This window comes from Varroa destructor, unplaced genomic scaffold (assembly GCF_002443255.2).
Source record: "Varroa destructor unplaced genomic scaffold, Vdes_3.0 BEIS01000006.1, whole genome shotgun sequence".
Taxonomy (NCBI): Eukaryota; Metazoa; Arthropoda; class Arachnida; order Mesostigmata; family Varroidae; genus Varroa; species Varroa destructor.
Window position 1 is genome coordinate 9,338,976 of NW_019211459.1, and position 16,389 is coordinate 9,355,364.

The 16,389-nt window shown below is 44.8% G+C and overlaps 1 protein-coding gene across 5 annotated transcripts in view; it reads right to left on the reverse strand.

Annotated features, from left to right (window-relative positions):
- The window catches only part of LOC147754830 (uncharacterized), a 141,078-nt gene that overhangs the window by 87,483 nt on the left and 37,206 nt on the right, over positions 1-16,389 (reverse strand). For 3 of the 5 annotated variants that reach the window (XR_015329797.1, XM_086992301.1, XM_086992300.1), the window contains exon 3: positions 13,145-13,314. Coding sequence is in view for 3 of the 5 variants with exons in the window: in XM_086992301.1 (XP_086848427.1) it covers positions 13,145-13,314 (170 nt within the window). In the remaining 2 variants the exon portion in view is untranslated. Of the gene's footprint in view, positions 1-370; positions 11,927-13,144; positions 13,315-14,313; positions 15,296-16,389 lie in introns of those variants that run through there. The other 2 variants (XM_086992299.1, XR_015329804.1) reach the window with 2 other exon arrangements.

Genomic DNA, 16,389 nt, shown 5'->3' on the forward strand with positions numbered 1-16,389 from the left:
TGCAAGATAGGCATATGTGGCCGTTGACCGACTCAGCCTAGAACCTCTCTGACCCTAGCGTTTAATTACTGCATCGAGATGCATTTTTTTGCATGCTTCTTGAGATGTTTCACGTTTTGAAAAGAACTAAAGAGAAAAAGTCAGTCCTGGACAAAATCACTTTTTCCCGCTTGATTAACTGATGAGTGCGTTGCAAGGTATATATCGCAACTGTTGTTACCCTGAAATTGCGAGTTTCCCTTAGGCAGACAATCCCAGATTGAGCTAATGTATTTTTAACTTACCAAAATCAACTTTGATGTACTTAACGTTACCACTAAATTGATTTCCATACATTTGTTATATATAAAGCGTTTCACAATTTGCTGTAAGTTTGATTAATCTACTCCTTTGTATGGCCATAGATGACGATAATGACACGAGGAAAATAGAAAAACAAAATATATCGCAGGTTTACTCATATTCTAATAATGAAGACAAGAGAAATACGCGTTAGTGAGATTTAATTGTTATTTCTAAATGGTATTTTCCCGGGACGGATGTTCGTTTGGTGTCGTTCAACAGCGACATGATAAACGATTCGGCAATGGGCAATATATCAGTACCATCGTACAACCGATTTTTATTTCGCTGTGTAGAAAATACGGTTTAAGGGAAGTTCCGGGTCTTACAGGAAAAAAAAAACAGGCACCAGAAGATAACGCTGGCCCGTTATCTTCAAATCATTTGCATGTTGAACAAATATAATTTTATGAAATCTTTTGTTCTCGACTTTAAATACAAAAAAAAAAAAACAATTTACGTATCCATTTTTCTCTATACGTAACAGAATGTTTCTCTGGCAATTATATGAATAGTGTACTTTATGCCATACTTGTAACTGGTATGACTTAACAAATAGAGGTACGTATAGAATGGCGAAATGCCGTATATCTATCTTCAAATTCACAGAATAAAACGACAAATTGCTAGCTATTGGAATCAGAAGATTATTACAGAGAATGAAGATAAGATCCTAACAATGCTTGTTATAGTAGAATGGTTCCGAAATAGTCAAGTGACGATATTATGACAATCACTGCTGATTTGCCATCGCCAAACTGTTTTCGTGTTAAAGCTATCCTCTCCAATAGCTAAAATCAATATTGCTATAGAAAAACTCGTATTTTTTATTATCGCCAAAAATCAACATGGGCAACATAAGCACTCCTACCGTGGTCAGCGTTTTTTTACGAAGCCACACTTTGAGAATATCAGAGAAAATATTAGCTAGAGAGAGAGAGCGACGTGGTATGGGTCTGGGATGATGTAGTGGCCGTCTTTACCACAAATTTGAAGCTGATATTTATGCGCTATCAGATGGTGTCATCGGCAATACAACTCCTATTAAAGATGGACCGAACTGCCGGTTTGTATTGCCACTGTCGCGGCTGCACAACGAATATTACGGCAGAAGGGCGGGTGCGGGCACAATGCTCCAGGAAGAATCGACCGCGGCATACGCTCGAAGAGGCCTCGTCGGTCGTTCCAAATCAACCTGCACCGGTCATCATAGCCTGGTCCTTCGGATCTTTTCCGACTATTATGGTTATTCACGCTCATGACCCTGTTCGCCGCAAATATTTTTCATAGACACAAATCGGGGCTCGATTACGATGAAGACACGTAGGCATAACGTACGCGTCTGATTCGCGTCCTCTTTACGCTGTAAAGTCCCCCTTTCACGGAGCCCCTTTTGAAACCCCGTGAACGGTCGTGTAAATATGTGGCCCTTACTTACCAGTCTGAGTGACACTGGAGGAAAATAGACCAACGGGAGTTCTGTTCTCGAGGCCTATTTCTTCACCCGGCCACCGTTCGTTCTCTTCCTAGTAAACCCGCTACTGAGAAGGTGGTGACCCTTCGTGAACAGCGCCCTCTTTCGGAGCTAAGTGTTAACATCGGTACACGAACTTTCGGTGTTACCGACTGACATACCACATCTATGCCTGCGATCACCCCAGTCCCCATTTTAGTGCAAGGTAGGCAAAGGCGCGCCCTTCCCACGAACGACGGCGGTGATGGTCAAGAACAACACTGAGCGAATGGCATGCATCACAAACGACTACGTTCGCTTTTTGGGAAAGCAGCGCTCAGAACACAGCTGGGAGTTCCGTGCTTATTCGGCATGAAGTATACAGGCTAAAGCTCGCGCCACACAAGACTGTTGCATGGGCCTTATTCTCGTGGCTAATCTAAGAAAAAAATTTTCTACTATTGCTTTTATGACAGGTGTCACTATACAGTATTATTTGAAGGACCTACAAGGAAACATGCTCAGTGAGAACAATCTGGAGGAACCAAAGTAGGAATAACCTTTTCGTATTGCGCACATTTTTATTGGGGGATCAATGTGCGTCTAAAGCTGATTTCTAAACTGTACCGCCTTACAGATACCTAAGATGGGGACGCATTCATGCTATCATTCATCGCGGGGTAAATCAAATATGCTTAAAACAGACTTCCCCAACGCTTTGGGGAGAACTTATGGGGGAAATTACGAGTGGTGATAACTTTACCGCCAGAACTGTCCTTCGTAGCAGTTTATCTGCCCCACAAGTTACTAACTGACAATGGTCGTTCATCGATATCAAATGTTTTCGTTTACGCAGCCTCGCGCACAAATCGTCGTTGTGGCGAGCGGACCAAAGAAATGAGTGAAATATATACGTATTTCACTGTGGTTTTACTAACGAGAGTTCAACCATTGGCTTGCTTTTTTAATCAACGCCTTGCCACTACTTAGCTATATTTAGATCCACTGGCGCTCGACTCATGATCAGAACGAGAATACCAAACCAACATAAGGGACGGACATGAGAGTTTTACGCGGGCGAAAAACACCCACTTCTTTGCTTGGACACAGCAAAAAAAAAGAAGTCATCGACAGACTCATTTCATATGACATATTATAGTCATAATGTGACATGCAGGGCAGCTCTCATCCAACAGCTATATTGATCAGAAAATAAAATCCATAGAATCCATAGATAGGACAAGCTGCACTCTCGTTGCTCAAAGCATTGAAAGCTAAGGTGCTCTGCTAACGATAGGTCCTTTCTACACCTTTTGAGTGGGTGATTTTGAAAAGTCAGCGCCTTTCCTGCCGCTTTTCATTCTTAAAATCGTAATAACGAATCGTTTGTTGCCGTCGGATCAGCCTGAGCACCGCTATATCTACGGCATCGTTGTCGAACGCGTATAGACACAGAGCAGGCAGGTAGATCGAGATGGATAGCTGAACCAAGATCTAGGATCCGACGACGCTATCTTCACAGAGCCGCTAGTAGTAACGAACTCAGCTCTCTCACTCAAGTCTTAATGGTCCATCCGCTAAACGAACTATTGAAATCTGTGCGTGGCTTTGTAATTTGTGTGGGAGACAGCGGCATTCCATCGGATCCCTCCTAGCTATTACAGTTCTAGTTAGCCGGCGTGCCTCAATCTTGTTGATTGAGTTATGGGACTTCCTATTGCAGCCGATGACACTAGTAGCGCGATCATTGCCGTCACGAGTGTCACTGGCAAAGCACGTGCATCTACCCTAAATACCAAAGTCCAGCGACCATCGGTTCGTAATAGCCGTTAGGGAGAATAAGACGGTGGCATGCTCTGACCGGATCAGCTGCCTCTTTGTTGGTTTGTGTGGGCCAGGAGTATAGACAAAGCAGCCGGTCGACGTAAAAGCTGAATACGCGATCTGAGGGTAGCGGCCATGCGCGACAATATGGAGACAGCAACCTTTAACGCAATCGTACATTCACCCTTTGCTGTGAATTTACACTATAACGAAAACAACCAAGCTGGCTATTACTGTTTGATACGCATGCACGTACGCACGCACGCACGCACGCGTGCAGACGCACTAACTCGCCCACTGAATCGCACGCAGCGTCGTCTCGTTGAATTTGTGCTGAGTCAAAGAAAGCAAAGTGAACAAGTAGAATGAGCAGAAATAAAAAAGCAACCGAAGGTAACATAATAAATTGCTTAACGACACTGTATATACCTCTCGTTGCTGCCGGTTGCTCAAAGTGCCGTCTAACCAGCGATTCTGGCTTCTTCAGAACGCCCTCTCTTCTAGATAGACAGGCCTCGTTGTATGACTAACTACTCCTATGTTCGGCCCATGAGAATAGTACGTATGACGTACCTGCGGTCTAGAGAGATAAAGATGGTCCTTTTAACGTCTACGTGGTTAGATAGCATCGTTAGGATGAGCAGTTAGTGGAAGCACTGATGCTTGAATCGACTCAGGAATGCTTTCTCAATCCATTGACTTTACGCAGATCTGTTGAGTCAAACGCTAGAAGTTTCGTACCGGCTCTAGTTTGCCACAGCTGCCGTCACGGCCGCCATCGCTGCCAGTCAGCTTAGTCAATAGTACTATAAAAACTCTCTGTAATTTGGACTGAGCTGAACCTAGACGGCGGCCTAGCTAGGTTTCGTGGTGTTTATTAATCACCTTCAGGTTATTAACCTTCTACCCTCTGTTATTACAGATACATATAAACATTAAGAGTCTGAGCACACATTCAGTTTAAACACATTTTCGCATTTTTCTTTTCTGTGACTCACTTCCTTAGGATGATTTGATGTAAGAAACCACTAACATCTCACAGTTAGAGATTACGACCGGTCTATTTGTAACAGTTGTTACAATTGGTCCTATTTAGAGCGAATAGGCTTTTTTTTTTTTTAGATTTTACTCAAAAAGATCTGCGTGGATTTTATTATTGTGCCTTCGATGCCCTGCTTTTTATGTAATGCTATGTATATTCAACTGATGTCAATGCACACTTAACGGACTAAATTCAGCGTTTGCTTATATCAGATTTGTGCTCCGTCGATTAGCACGATAGAGGGTTTAATATTTTATATTTAAAATCACTACATACTACTTCCTATTTTTTCCGATTTTTTCCGATTTTCTCACGGGGTAATCGTGAATTGAACTTAACATATATATTAAGTTACACTACAGTGGTTCCGAATGAAAGAAGATTGGCCATGTTTTACTACATATTATTCGTAAAATCAAAAACTCCGTAGCTGAGCTACACTATCGAGTTAACTTTACGTCCGGAATTGTCGTTAAGCGCACGACTCACAGGTCACTCGGCCATCTGATGACACGCCGCTCAACGCTGATACGAAATTGACTGTATAATATTCTAGAAAAATTAACCTCTTAGGCCATTTTTTGTGAAACATTGTAGTGGTCGGTTGACGGGCTAAGTAGGAGGACCTCTGCTGTGCATCGTGATTTATCGATTGTACGTGGAACGAGTTGTCCAAACAAAGGTGTCATGCTGCCAGCACTGTGGTTCGATGGTGTAAGACTTCGTGATCTGCTGAACGTAGCCCAAATTTTCGCCAGTCAGGCGGTTCTCCGTGACATAGAGCAGAAGCTCTTCTGGTGTTTTCCGAGGAGCAGGGTCCTCTCGCTCCAGGACGGAGTATCTACGCCACCTCTGGTTTCATTGCCCATGCAGTGCTCCAATGTGCCGCCTTTCACCGCTACGTAATATAACTCACACTACTCAGCATCCCGCACACGCTTGCGGTCGTGCTGCAATGACGCCATCTACGAGGGGGCAGGAGTTCCTTCTGAATCTTTTAGCAGTGCATCGTTGTTGGTTTCATCGAGGGTTTTTGAACGGCTACCCAAATCTCACGGTATGTCGGCAATCTTGGAGCAGTACAAGGCGGGAACCCACGCACGAGCCGCTGTGAGCATTTGCAGGCAAAAAAACAACATCTGAGATCTGGAGGAATGACGATTCTACGGTTTTTTTTTTCAGTACTGTACCTTGCGTACTCTGCGGAAAAACCTGCGTTCTGCTGAACACGTTTAAAGCTGCGCGCGGGCTAACAAGAAGCACGACGAAATGGCTAAGCATCCCCGTGCTCTGCACACATAATAGTAAGAGTATATAAGATACGTCCTAAGCAATCTGTTGTTGCGATGCCACGGCCGGGTCCGCTGGCAGATCGCTTTCTGGCATACTGAAGCAGAGGCTTCTATCCCCAACGCTTCTCCACCGACGATGATGGACAGGATGGCGGCGCAGGATTCGGTGGAGCTTCCAAAGCTTCAACGGCGGAGGTTGGCAGTGAGGGATTCAGAAGCTTAGATACAGAGTTAACGTAAGTGGTTCCGCATAATGCCTTTGGCCATCGAACTCTAAACCGGACTGGGATATGAAAGTGATCATTATACATTTGGATTCAGACTATAACAAAGCAAACACTTTATATACATAAGATTTTTAAAAGGATTTTTCTAAAAAAATACGTGTAGCATTATATGTGTCTCTGGAGTTAACCAATCGTGTATATGCACTTCCAGTATACAGTCGAATACTTCTACGTGCAGTTGCAACATTATGTGTACCCCTCAAGAAGTTAGGGTCGTGGTACTCTCCAAGCAAATAAACGTAAATCAAATTGCTGGATTGAAACATGTAGAACAAGTACGAATTCGGTATCAGTAATTGTAATAAGCTAAAAAAAAAACCGGGTTAGGGTGACGCTTCTGAATTTTTGGCTCGGAATAGCCTAATGTATGACATAGAACGATTGTAACGAGCCCGCTTGCGACAAGAGATGTACTCGCAGCTAAATCTGAATGGTTTACCAACGAATTAAGGACTATAACGGTTGTATATGCCTAAAGGACATATAGATAAAATGGGATTACTGTTCCTTTTTTTTCGACGAATGCGACCTGTAGGAGCAGCGGCAACGATGGTGGTTTTCTTCTTTGCCAAATGACCAGATAATCTACTGATAGTTAGGCTTCGATGTACAGGCTAAAGCTTTGATGATACATGACATGTCAACAATATGATGTTCCTTTGCACCTGTAATCTGCTCCATATACATTCTAACAGCTCGAATACCTTCAGATACTCATTTAAAATCTGCTCTCCCTTTATCTGCCTACCAATGTTGCCGATCTATATAGGGAAAAAACAGTATTTATAGTATGTATTGTTTGCCGATTCGGTTTCTAAAGGTTCACACTGATCAGGACAAATTAGACCTTCGTTAAAGATTATTTCGCCATTAGCCTAACGTCGCGAACGATTGTTGCATTAAGTTATGTAAGGATATATGGAATGACGTTAGACTGTAAAGAATCTAGGCTAAAATCGTCCTGAATAGATACCACACGTTCGTTGCAAATAGTTTTTACTTGATTAAATCATACCCAAATAAAAATACGCGGTGCAGAGGCTTCCCGTTGTTCCCGCCCCGCTGTTCGCATGGAACAGCCGCGCTAATACAAAACTTGATTTGGCATCTAAATACACCTCAGTCTCGTATGTTTAGTTCGGGGCCCTGGAGCTCCGAGTAATTTTCAGTTCAACGCAGCATGCACCTTCGAGAGAATGATAGTGTCTAACACGTCACATTCGTTCTTGCGTATCGAGCATGAAGGTCGGAAGCATGAAGTCATGGCTCGGGTGCGTAATTGCCGAAAATTTTCAGCCGGAGCATCTCAGTAGCTGAAAAAGATCGTGTGTCCTCGTAAACGCCATTATAGGATACGTGTGTGTATCACTACAGTCGTCATTATTAAGAGACTTTCGAAGAACTTTTGGCGACTTGACCGCATATATAATTAGACACTTATTCTCCTAGAATTCATATCTAGAAAAGTAATGCAAGGATATTTAGGTTCGGCGTTGTTACAAAAAATGTTTACGGGTCTATGTATATTAATACCCGTGAGCTTCTTGTGTAAACTAAAATTTATGCCGAGTTTTCTCTGAAACCTCATACTGTTCACGTAGTCATGTAGAAATGGTGCTGAACAAACGCGAAATTTACAGTCTATCTCTGAAATCGTGATTACTCATGACAGATAGAGATTTTTTATGAAGGATAGCCAGATGCCCAAAACTTGACAAACGATCCTGGTTTTACTGGCTGACTGAGGCATTTCGCTGATAGTTACGGCTACTAAATTCGCCCCTAATGCCGGCGAACGCGTTGAAGTTTGAGTGCTTCATCAAACTGCCGTTCGACCGCTCCGCATTCTCTCGTTGAGTCGTCTCGCTCGGATTTGCCTAGCGGCCTCTTGCTTCGCAAAAAGAGAGGTCTTTGCCTTCTCATCAAGCAGCACACCATACTAGACAGGAACCGGCGGGGTACCGTTGGATCTCCACAGATGCTAGAGGAATACACACGCGGACGAATCGACCAAGACCGGTGGGAACACCGACGGAAAAGGAACCTGGCCCCTTCTGTTAGGAGAAAAACGAAAGACTTTGAAGTACCGCGAACAGCTAGCGACCGACCGAACGTCGTCAGAACGAACAGCCAATCGGGAGTCGTTTTAGAAGTGGGCCCCACCGTTATTCCTAAGGCAATCCCCAACGAAATCCCACGTTCCTCCGATCGCTCCGAAGGCGGGCCCTCGGGGCGGGAAGACAATTCCCGATGGCGCCAGGCGGGCCCCCCACATCGAAGCCGATATTGGGAAGGTATTGCCTCCATTGGTCGTCGGCGCGGCCCACCGACCAATGAGCGGCTTCCGAGGGCGCCACAAGCGACCCCTTTGCCTCTTCCCTATCCATGTCGTTCCCCTGATCTCCCTCTCCATCGCCTGTCGATGGGCCCTTTGGCTTCGGCCCGTTGTGACCGCCGCCGCAGGAGCCAGCGAAGGGCCCCCGAACGGGATCCCATATTTCCCCGAAGACGGGCTTTCATCTTACCCTCTCCCAATCACCCCCCAGCTTCAGTCATCGCTGCCTACCCCTCACTGGTGCTATTCCCGGATCCTGTTTGCTTGACGCCCCTCCTTGGAGCTTGGTCGTCCGGTCGAGCTTCAGCCCAACTCCGGTTTGCTCCGTGGGGCTTCAAACCGTCGCCGCCAGCAGCGTCTGCGGCTGGTGCAGCAACGGTAGTGGCAGAGCTGATGACTGTGGCAAAAGCGATGGTGCTAGTTGCAACGTTCGTAACTCTTGCACGAAAGAAGCCATCGCTAGCTTTTGCTTATTCGGTTTGTTGGCAGCAGAGGCCAAATACGAGTACGATAATCGAGACACATCTAACATATAGTAGATAAGTCCATGAATGTGTGCGTGCGATCATGTGTTTTTATGCTCTGGTGCAGGCAAATGCAGACCTGCAGAGCAATAGGCTCATATACTAAATAACCAACGGGTTAGTGATAAGAGCTATGCTATATCGTAATGCATGCAATAGTGATTACGTTGGTAAAGCATAATATATCGTTCATTTATTATATATGCCATATTCTAGATCTACGTGCGCCTAAATATTTCGGTGGTTCAGCTGCGTTTTGTTTTTTGTTTTTCCTTTACCGGCCTTTTTGTATTGTGTGGCGTAATCTACACATTCTACGACACTGCAGCAATCGAGGCTATTACTCGCAATTGGGCGCAACTTCAACTCGTTGCGTTTGCCCGTTCGTTTGTTTAGTGACGAACGACAGGAGTGATCGACAGCGCACGCTAGCTGGATCATCGTGATGAAACGAGAGGGAAGTGTATTGAAATGCAGCAGTAGCAGCAGAGGATGGGGCGGAGTAGTAGAGACGAAGGACGCAACGTCAACGATGAGGGTGAGGGTGAGAGACGAGCAGGGTGTGTGTGGTGATGGTTGCAGTCGCCGTGGCCCTGTGCTTTGCACCCCGCACCTTTAGATCCATCGGGGCCCCCCGGAGGCTTCGGGGACGCCGAACTCCAAAACCTCCGGCGGCGCGGCCAGGTTACGTACCACTAAAGGCCTCAACGATTCCAACCCTAAATGGAAGAAAAAGGAGTGTGTGCATCGAGGAAAGGGACGGTCTGAGTGGAAACTCGTAAGTAGGGCGGGGATAACCCAAATGAACGACGAGAAACCAAAAAAAAAGCCAACCAACTGGGAACTATCGGGCCCCTACCCTGGTTGCCCCAGATCCTCTTAGCTCCTGTAATATCCACAAACGACACTCTTCTAGACCCATCCGCATGAGCCACATGGAGGTCTTCAGGGCCCATTGACCCGCTAGCGCCCATTAGTAACATCACCGTTTGGGCAACCATCATTGGCGGCAGCAGCAGCAGGAGAAGGAGGTTGGTCCGTTGCTTACTCCGGGCCCAGCGGCATTGGTGTTAGCCTGCAGCAGAAAGACGTGGGAGTGATGATAATGGTAGCGGTGGTAGAAGATAGGACAAAACGCGAATTCAAGTCATAACTAAGAAGCCAAGGCGACGCCATCATCAATTTCTTGGCCTAGCCACCGCCAAAAGACTTGCAGGCTTCGCGAACAAGGAGAAGAAACCAGAGGCCAAACGGGACTTCCTGAAAAATTTGAACGATCCGGGAGTGGGCATCTACTGGGATGAGAACGTAGAAGAGAGCTGAATAGGGGGGACGTTACGGTCGGGCCATCTGCTGGCCGCCAACTCTGGCCTGATCTGCTTTGGTTGGTTTTGATACTCTACGGCCTGCAGCAGCGGCATCTTTGATGCTTGCCTTTTTTCGGTCCTGCACCTTTGCAAACTAACAGCAGCCGCAACCGCATCTTGTATTACTAGTTTGTGTCTGCATATGGCTGTGTGGGCGGTGTGAACGTAGAAGCAGCTTTATGGTCGGAAGCCAGCCATCGTGTGTGTAAGCAGCAGAAATACGCAGAGCCTTTCCAGTGAAGACCGTACCAAACGATGCCTCCGCAAGGTTCGCTGAGTTTTCTGTGAAGCAGATGCGTGATAGCAATTTCGGCTCTCACCTCGCGTCATACGTCTTGCGTCGCCTCTGAACCTGCTTTTTTCCATCGAGCGGGCTTGAAGGGCGTGTCATCCTACAACACCTAATCTTTTGTAAATCTAGCAAAAATAAAAACTATCTGAATTTCTTCTGTAGACGTATCGTATAATCAGGCTGCGCTATACATGTATAGCATAATAATAATACTAATGATAGCAAGGATTATTGTTCTCTTGTGTAGAAATGAAAATAAGAAGAGGTATATGCTAAGTATCATAGCAAATATACGTCAAGTTAGAGAGTATAGCACATTGTTAATTATATGGACCAAATTAGCATGCGTATATATTTGTGTGTGCATATAGTCTAGCCCGGAACTTTGCATTGGCACATCCATTAGGCAACTTGAATACCTCATTATAATTTCAGAACTTGCGATGTTCAGCCTGCGTAACATGCTCTGAAACTTCTTAAAATATTTAGGGTCGTCGTATACAATATACTTTATGTCGATGTGCATACGTAGAAAGCCAACATCATTTGATCTCTTAGTAATTTATGTTTAGTTATAATAATGCCTTTGCAACAAGTTGCAACGGGGAGGGTGTTTTAGGCAGACTTTTTTAGAAACAGCTCCGATATGATCTTGAGTAAAATAGTCGTAGACCCTTGCTCCTCGTCATCATTATCTTCACAATTAGCACCGTGACCTTCTTGTCGACCATTCAGGCCGTGAATCACCGTGATCATTTCACCAAACGCACCGCACCTTTATTCGAATGCAACGGCTGGTATCATCAGGACTCTTAAAACAGTTAGAACTTGTAGTGGAAATAACAGTGAAGTTACATGACAATTGCAATTGATCACTTAAACAGATGAACCCGACCGAACGAAACACTTCAGCCATAGTCGTCATGGGCGATAACAGTCACATTTATATGTGCATTGACGTAACCTATTCAGCGAAATTTTCGTCGCGTCTTTAAGTTGGAACGGTCGAGCTATATATCTTTCAGTGGTAGATGAAAATCAGGGACACGACCAGCTCCTCATTTACATGCAATACATCGAATCATTCTTGTTGTTTGTATCAAAAGCCTTTTTGGACGCCCTACCGACGGGAGGCGAAGCATAAGGACCCACCAAGGGCATTGGACACCTGCAATAACAGCAGTAGGAAAAGTCTCGGTAGTCAAGAGGTTCTTTCCCATGCGAACACCCAAACACCTGCTTCTGTCCATTCTTCGAACGCCAAGAAGTACATCGTTATGTTATGTTTCAAATTGCAGATGCTTCTCATTGTACTTGTTTTGGCAAGCGCTGCCGCCAAATGAAAGCCGACAAACAGCGGCACAGCGTCACTGGCGTCATTACATCCCGTTCGTACCAGCGTCAACGCCAACGCCAACGCCAACGCCAACAGCAGCAACGATAATTGCGCTTGTTTTGACTAAGGTACAACAGCTTCTTAAATGTTAAGAGAGTGTATGCATTGAACGAAAGGAACAGGCGGAAAGAGAGACAGAACGAATCCGTTCGACTTGAAGCAAAATACGGATGAGAGTGATCGGTGGCTGATGGCTGAGACGGGGCGATTGTTTTCCAGAAGCACACAACGTCTGCTCCGTTCAGCGTCTGGCATAGCTCATCTTTGTCGTATTCGATAGGATGCAGGACAGTTGTTGACGACACGTAAGCACTTGCCGGTTAGCTGTGCCTCGATAGAAGGTCACTCACGGACCGATCCAGGCATAGTAAAATAATGTAGAGAGATATACCACTACGCTAAAGTATGTTCTCTATTATAGCGCAGTTGTTTTTTGTCAGCCATAGCGTTCCGTTTGACTAAGCACCCACTTTGCCAAATAGATAATTTCAGAAAATAGAATATTTTCACATCGAGTACGAGCACGTGGTCGGTATCACATTGGCAGGGCCGAGGTACTTACGTATTGTAGACGCAGCATAATGTGTGCGGATAGACAGGGATGGATAAATAATTAGATAGCATTATAGAATCGCCGCGATGACTTGCCCCATCTGCAATACTTATCGCGACCGTTTATCGAGCCGCAGTATAATTACGAATGAGGATGAAATGAAAGGAGACGCTGTTTGACTTAGAAGGGAACCACAATAGCGGGTAGATTAGTGGCGCTTACTACGTTAGAAGTAAGCCAACTACATGTAGGCTGTAAGCTCATAAAACTGGCATAATACCAAAAAAATAAAAGGCCACGTGGAAATGCAATCACATAACCCGCAAGGCTCTATATTAGCATAGTCGCGAATAGACGAAAAATACATTTGTTGCCAATGCTGCAAAAAATAAATGAACGAACGAATATTGTATAACTTCGTACAAACCATAACTTACTTTCTGAAATGTGCAGCTTTAAAGTGACAGGATCGACCGAAGACGTTTCCATTGTTTGTCTCCTTTCACTAGAAGTTTCATGTATATCATACAAATATATGCGGCAACTATTCCATGACTTGTCGTAGTAATGTCGTAGCCTTACGGAGGTCCATCTACTTTGTCCGTTCCTAAGAAAGTCAGAAAAATTAATTGAAAATAATAAAGGTGGTAAACTACAGACTGGATCTCATTTCCCGGGACCCCGTGTCCCGGTCCCACTCCATGTAGCATCTATTGTAATTATTATTATGATGTACGCGCACAATGTGTACACACCGTACGAACAGTAAATACTACAAGTCACAAATGCTACAAGGTGAAATGATATGGATAAGGAAACGTTGAGAAAACAGAATAGAAAAAAGGCAAGATGAACCGCTATTGACAGTCAACACTGACGATCTGCCAACAAGAGTGGTTTGCTTCATATCCACGGCAAGTGATCTCGTATCACCTTAGCTTCTAAGCAATTTTTTTAAATTAAAAAATATCGCAAATGTAATAGCTTAAAATATATTTAGTAAAGGGACTCGTTAATTTTCCAGTCAAAACGTCGCCATAAACCCTTGAAAACACTGGATCTTCCTTACCCAAGTAACGGGATTAGCTGCGTAAAGATCAACTCATAAAATACTGCATACATAGGCATCAAAGTGGGCACTTATTGGCCGAAAGCAATATTTACTATTTTTACAGATAATGATTAAAATCGTAGTGCATATCACGCTCACGAACGAGCCGCGTACAGTTCAGCAGCGTACGTCGTGTACAAATTATAGTTTAGAAACGAGCTCAGATAAACAGAGTGGGCCTACTTTTTTGTTTGTCTGTGCACGCCGCGGCAGACGAGACAAACAGCCCTACCGGTGGCGGGCGTACACCCCTGTGCGACAACTGCACGTAGATGCCGTTAATGCCGCTGCTACTGCCTTTATCACGTCGCACAAATGATGAACTTTGATAAATACTACCGCTAAGGTAATCATAATAAGAATGGTGATAAGTTCAGCTAGAACGACGACGACAGCGACAGTAACAACGAAAGCTCCGAAAGCGGCCTTATGAAATAGAATGAATCACACAATAACAATGAATAGAACAGGGAAAAATATATATTTTTCCTTAGATAGCTACTGTTTATTTGGGAGACGGTGCCGCAATTCAGTCGGCGACAGAATCGGAGAGTGACTGACCACCTGTGTGTCAAAGCTGTAATCTGCCATGATGATTTCTTAGAAACACAGGAAAAAAAACGAAACATATAGCTATTATTTTGAAACAAAATGTCAACGGATGTTTGCTAGGCATACATCGGCTATAACCGTGGCTGTCTGACATCTAGCACTGCAAAAAAGACGTCCAGAATGTCCTGGACACAACAGGGTCCTGCTGAAGCCGTACGACGTCAGATCATTTTCTATTTTTACTCCATTTGCTAACTTCGCTTCTATCGCTTAATTGTTGCGTTTGCATCGCTTCACCAGCTTCGAAAACCCTCATGAGCTGGGTCCGTCTTGGCAACCAGGGATGACCTCACGAATGACCTGTCCGTTGAAATCTTCGTTCTTACGTAGTTGTTCATGTAATTAAACATTGGACGTGGCTAGCCATCTTTTCGAGTGGTGTTATATCGTTAGACAGCAACGAGAACGATGTCGCCTATGTCGTTCCTCTAGCATCGCCGATGTCTTCTTGTATTTAACGTCGACAAGATGTTTAATGTATATTGCATTGCCGAAGAAGCGATGAGGTCTTCGCTTAAGGCCGCATACGGCTGCTGCAGTGATATAAAGCGCTGCTGTCGCTACTTCTGTAGCGGTGACTCGTTTGAGGTGTAGTGCGATCTTCGGCCGCGTTATTTTTGCATCATGTTATTATTATTATTATTTTTACTATTTAGGAAGGTAGTGTCCGGGAGCAGTGGCGGCATCATCGTCGCGGTCAGCGTTAGAAGTAGCAGCAGATGATAATATAGAATGTAAAGCTTCAACGAGTAGACTTGGTCATACTAAACCAGCTTCTTCTCGACGAGTGTCGCAGTCATCATCCATTGGGGTCGACCCGTTTACTAACCGATAGGCTGGTGGTAGCATAGAATGAGATGCTAGCCTGAAATATAACATCAGCGCAATGCATCAGCAGGATGTGTATGCAGGGAGAGGAATTGCGACTACGACTACAAAAAGTTACCAAGGAAAGCGATACTCCATACACGCAAATGCGTCGTCTAGCGATCAGTAGTAGGCTGAAGTCGGATAACAGATGGTAGGTATTATCTATGAGTGACGTTTTTTCGTCAATAAACAAACGGTCTTAGGTTAGTAACGACGCACTAAAACCGGCACACCCCCTATTTATTTGAGCGGCATCTTGTCCTTATATAGAGATAGCGGCTGAATCGTCTGCGAGTGCCGTATGGACCGAAACACTCGGGTGCGCTACCCACCTATATGTCCCACCATACGACATAGAGCCGTCCGAGCCCGTTTTTGTCAGTCCTCTAGGTACGCGGGTACGTCCTGTTGGCAGTAGTCCAGGTTCGTTGTAGCGAAACCGTGCGACCATTTACAACATTGTCAAGCCCTCGTTGTAATTCTACGACGCCTGCTTTCTGTCCTACATCGCTAAGGCCACGTTTTCTGATGCACACGTGCACGCACTTCGGTATTTTCTGCAACCGTCGAGTTAGAATATGGTATTTCGGTGACAACTACCTCCAAACCAGGTTTGAGCCTTGCAGCTTGGTCGATTAATTACTTCGCCCATCTTCGAACCACTCGACCTCGACGATTCTGACGTCTGGCGCTCCGCGTCAGAAAACGTACAAATTTCTGGGCATTTTGCCTCCAATGATCGTTGAATTAATCGGATTTTTGATCCAAACATTTTCTTCAATTCTGATGGCGATCGAAGGGTCGTTTGTCTGTGATGCGGTGGCCTAAATATAAGGTAGGTAATATCTGCAAATAACATTATCACTTTCAGTAGAACGCAGTTAGCTAGCGGAGGTGCTCGGGATTATAATTCGTTCATAAGATGACTAACAATTAAATTGTTAACTTTTGAACCCTGTGAAGTTTCCACCTGCAGACCCAGTTCATCAGTTAAATTGATAGTGTAATCGTACGACCGGGATATAGCAGACATATAACTGTTCAACCTGTTCCAATCCTGTCAAACCGAAAGCAGCCCGGCACCGCTTT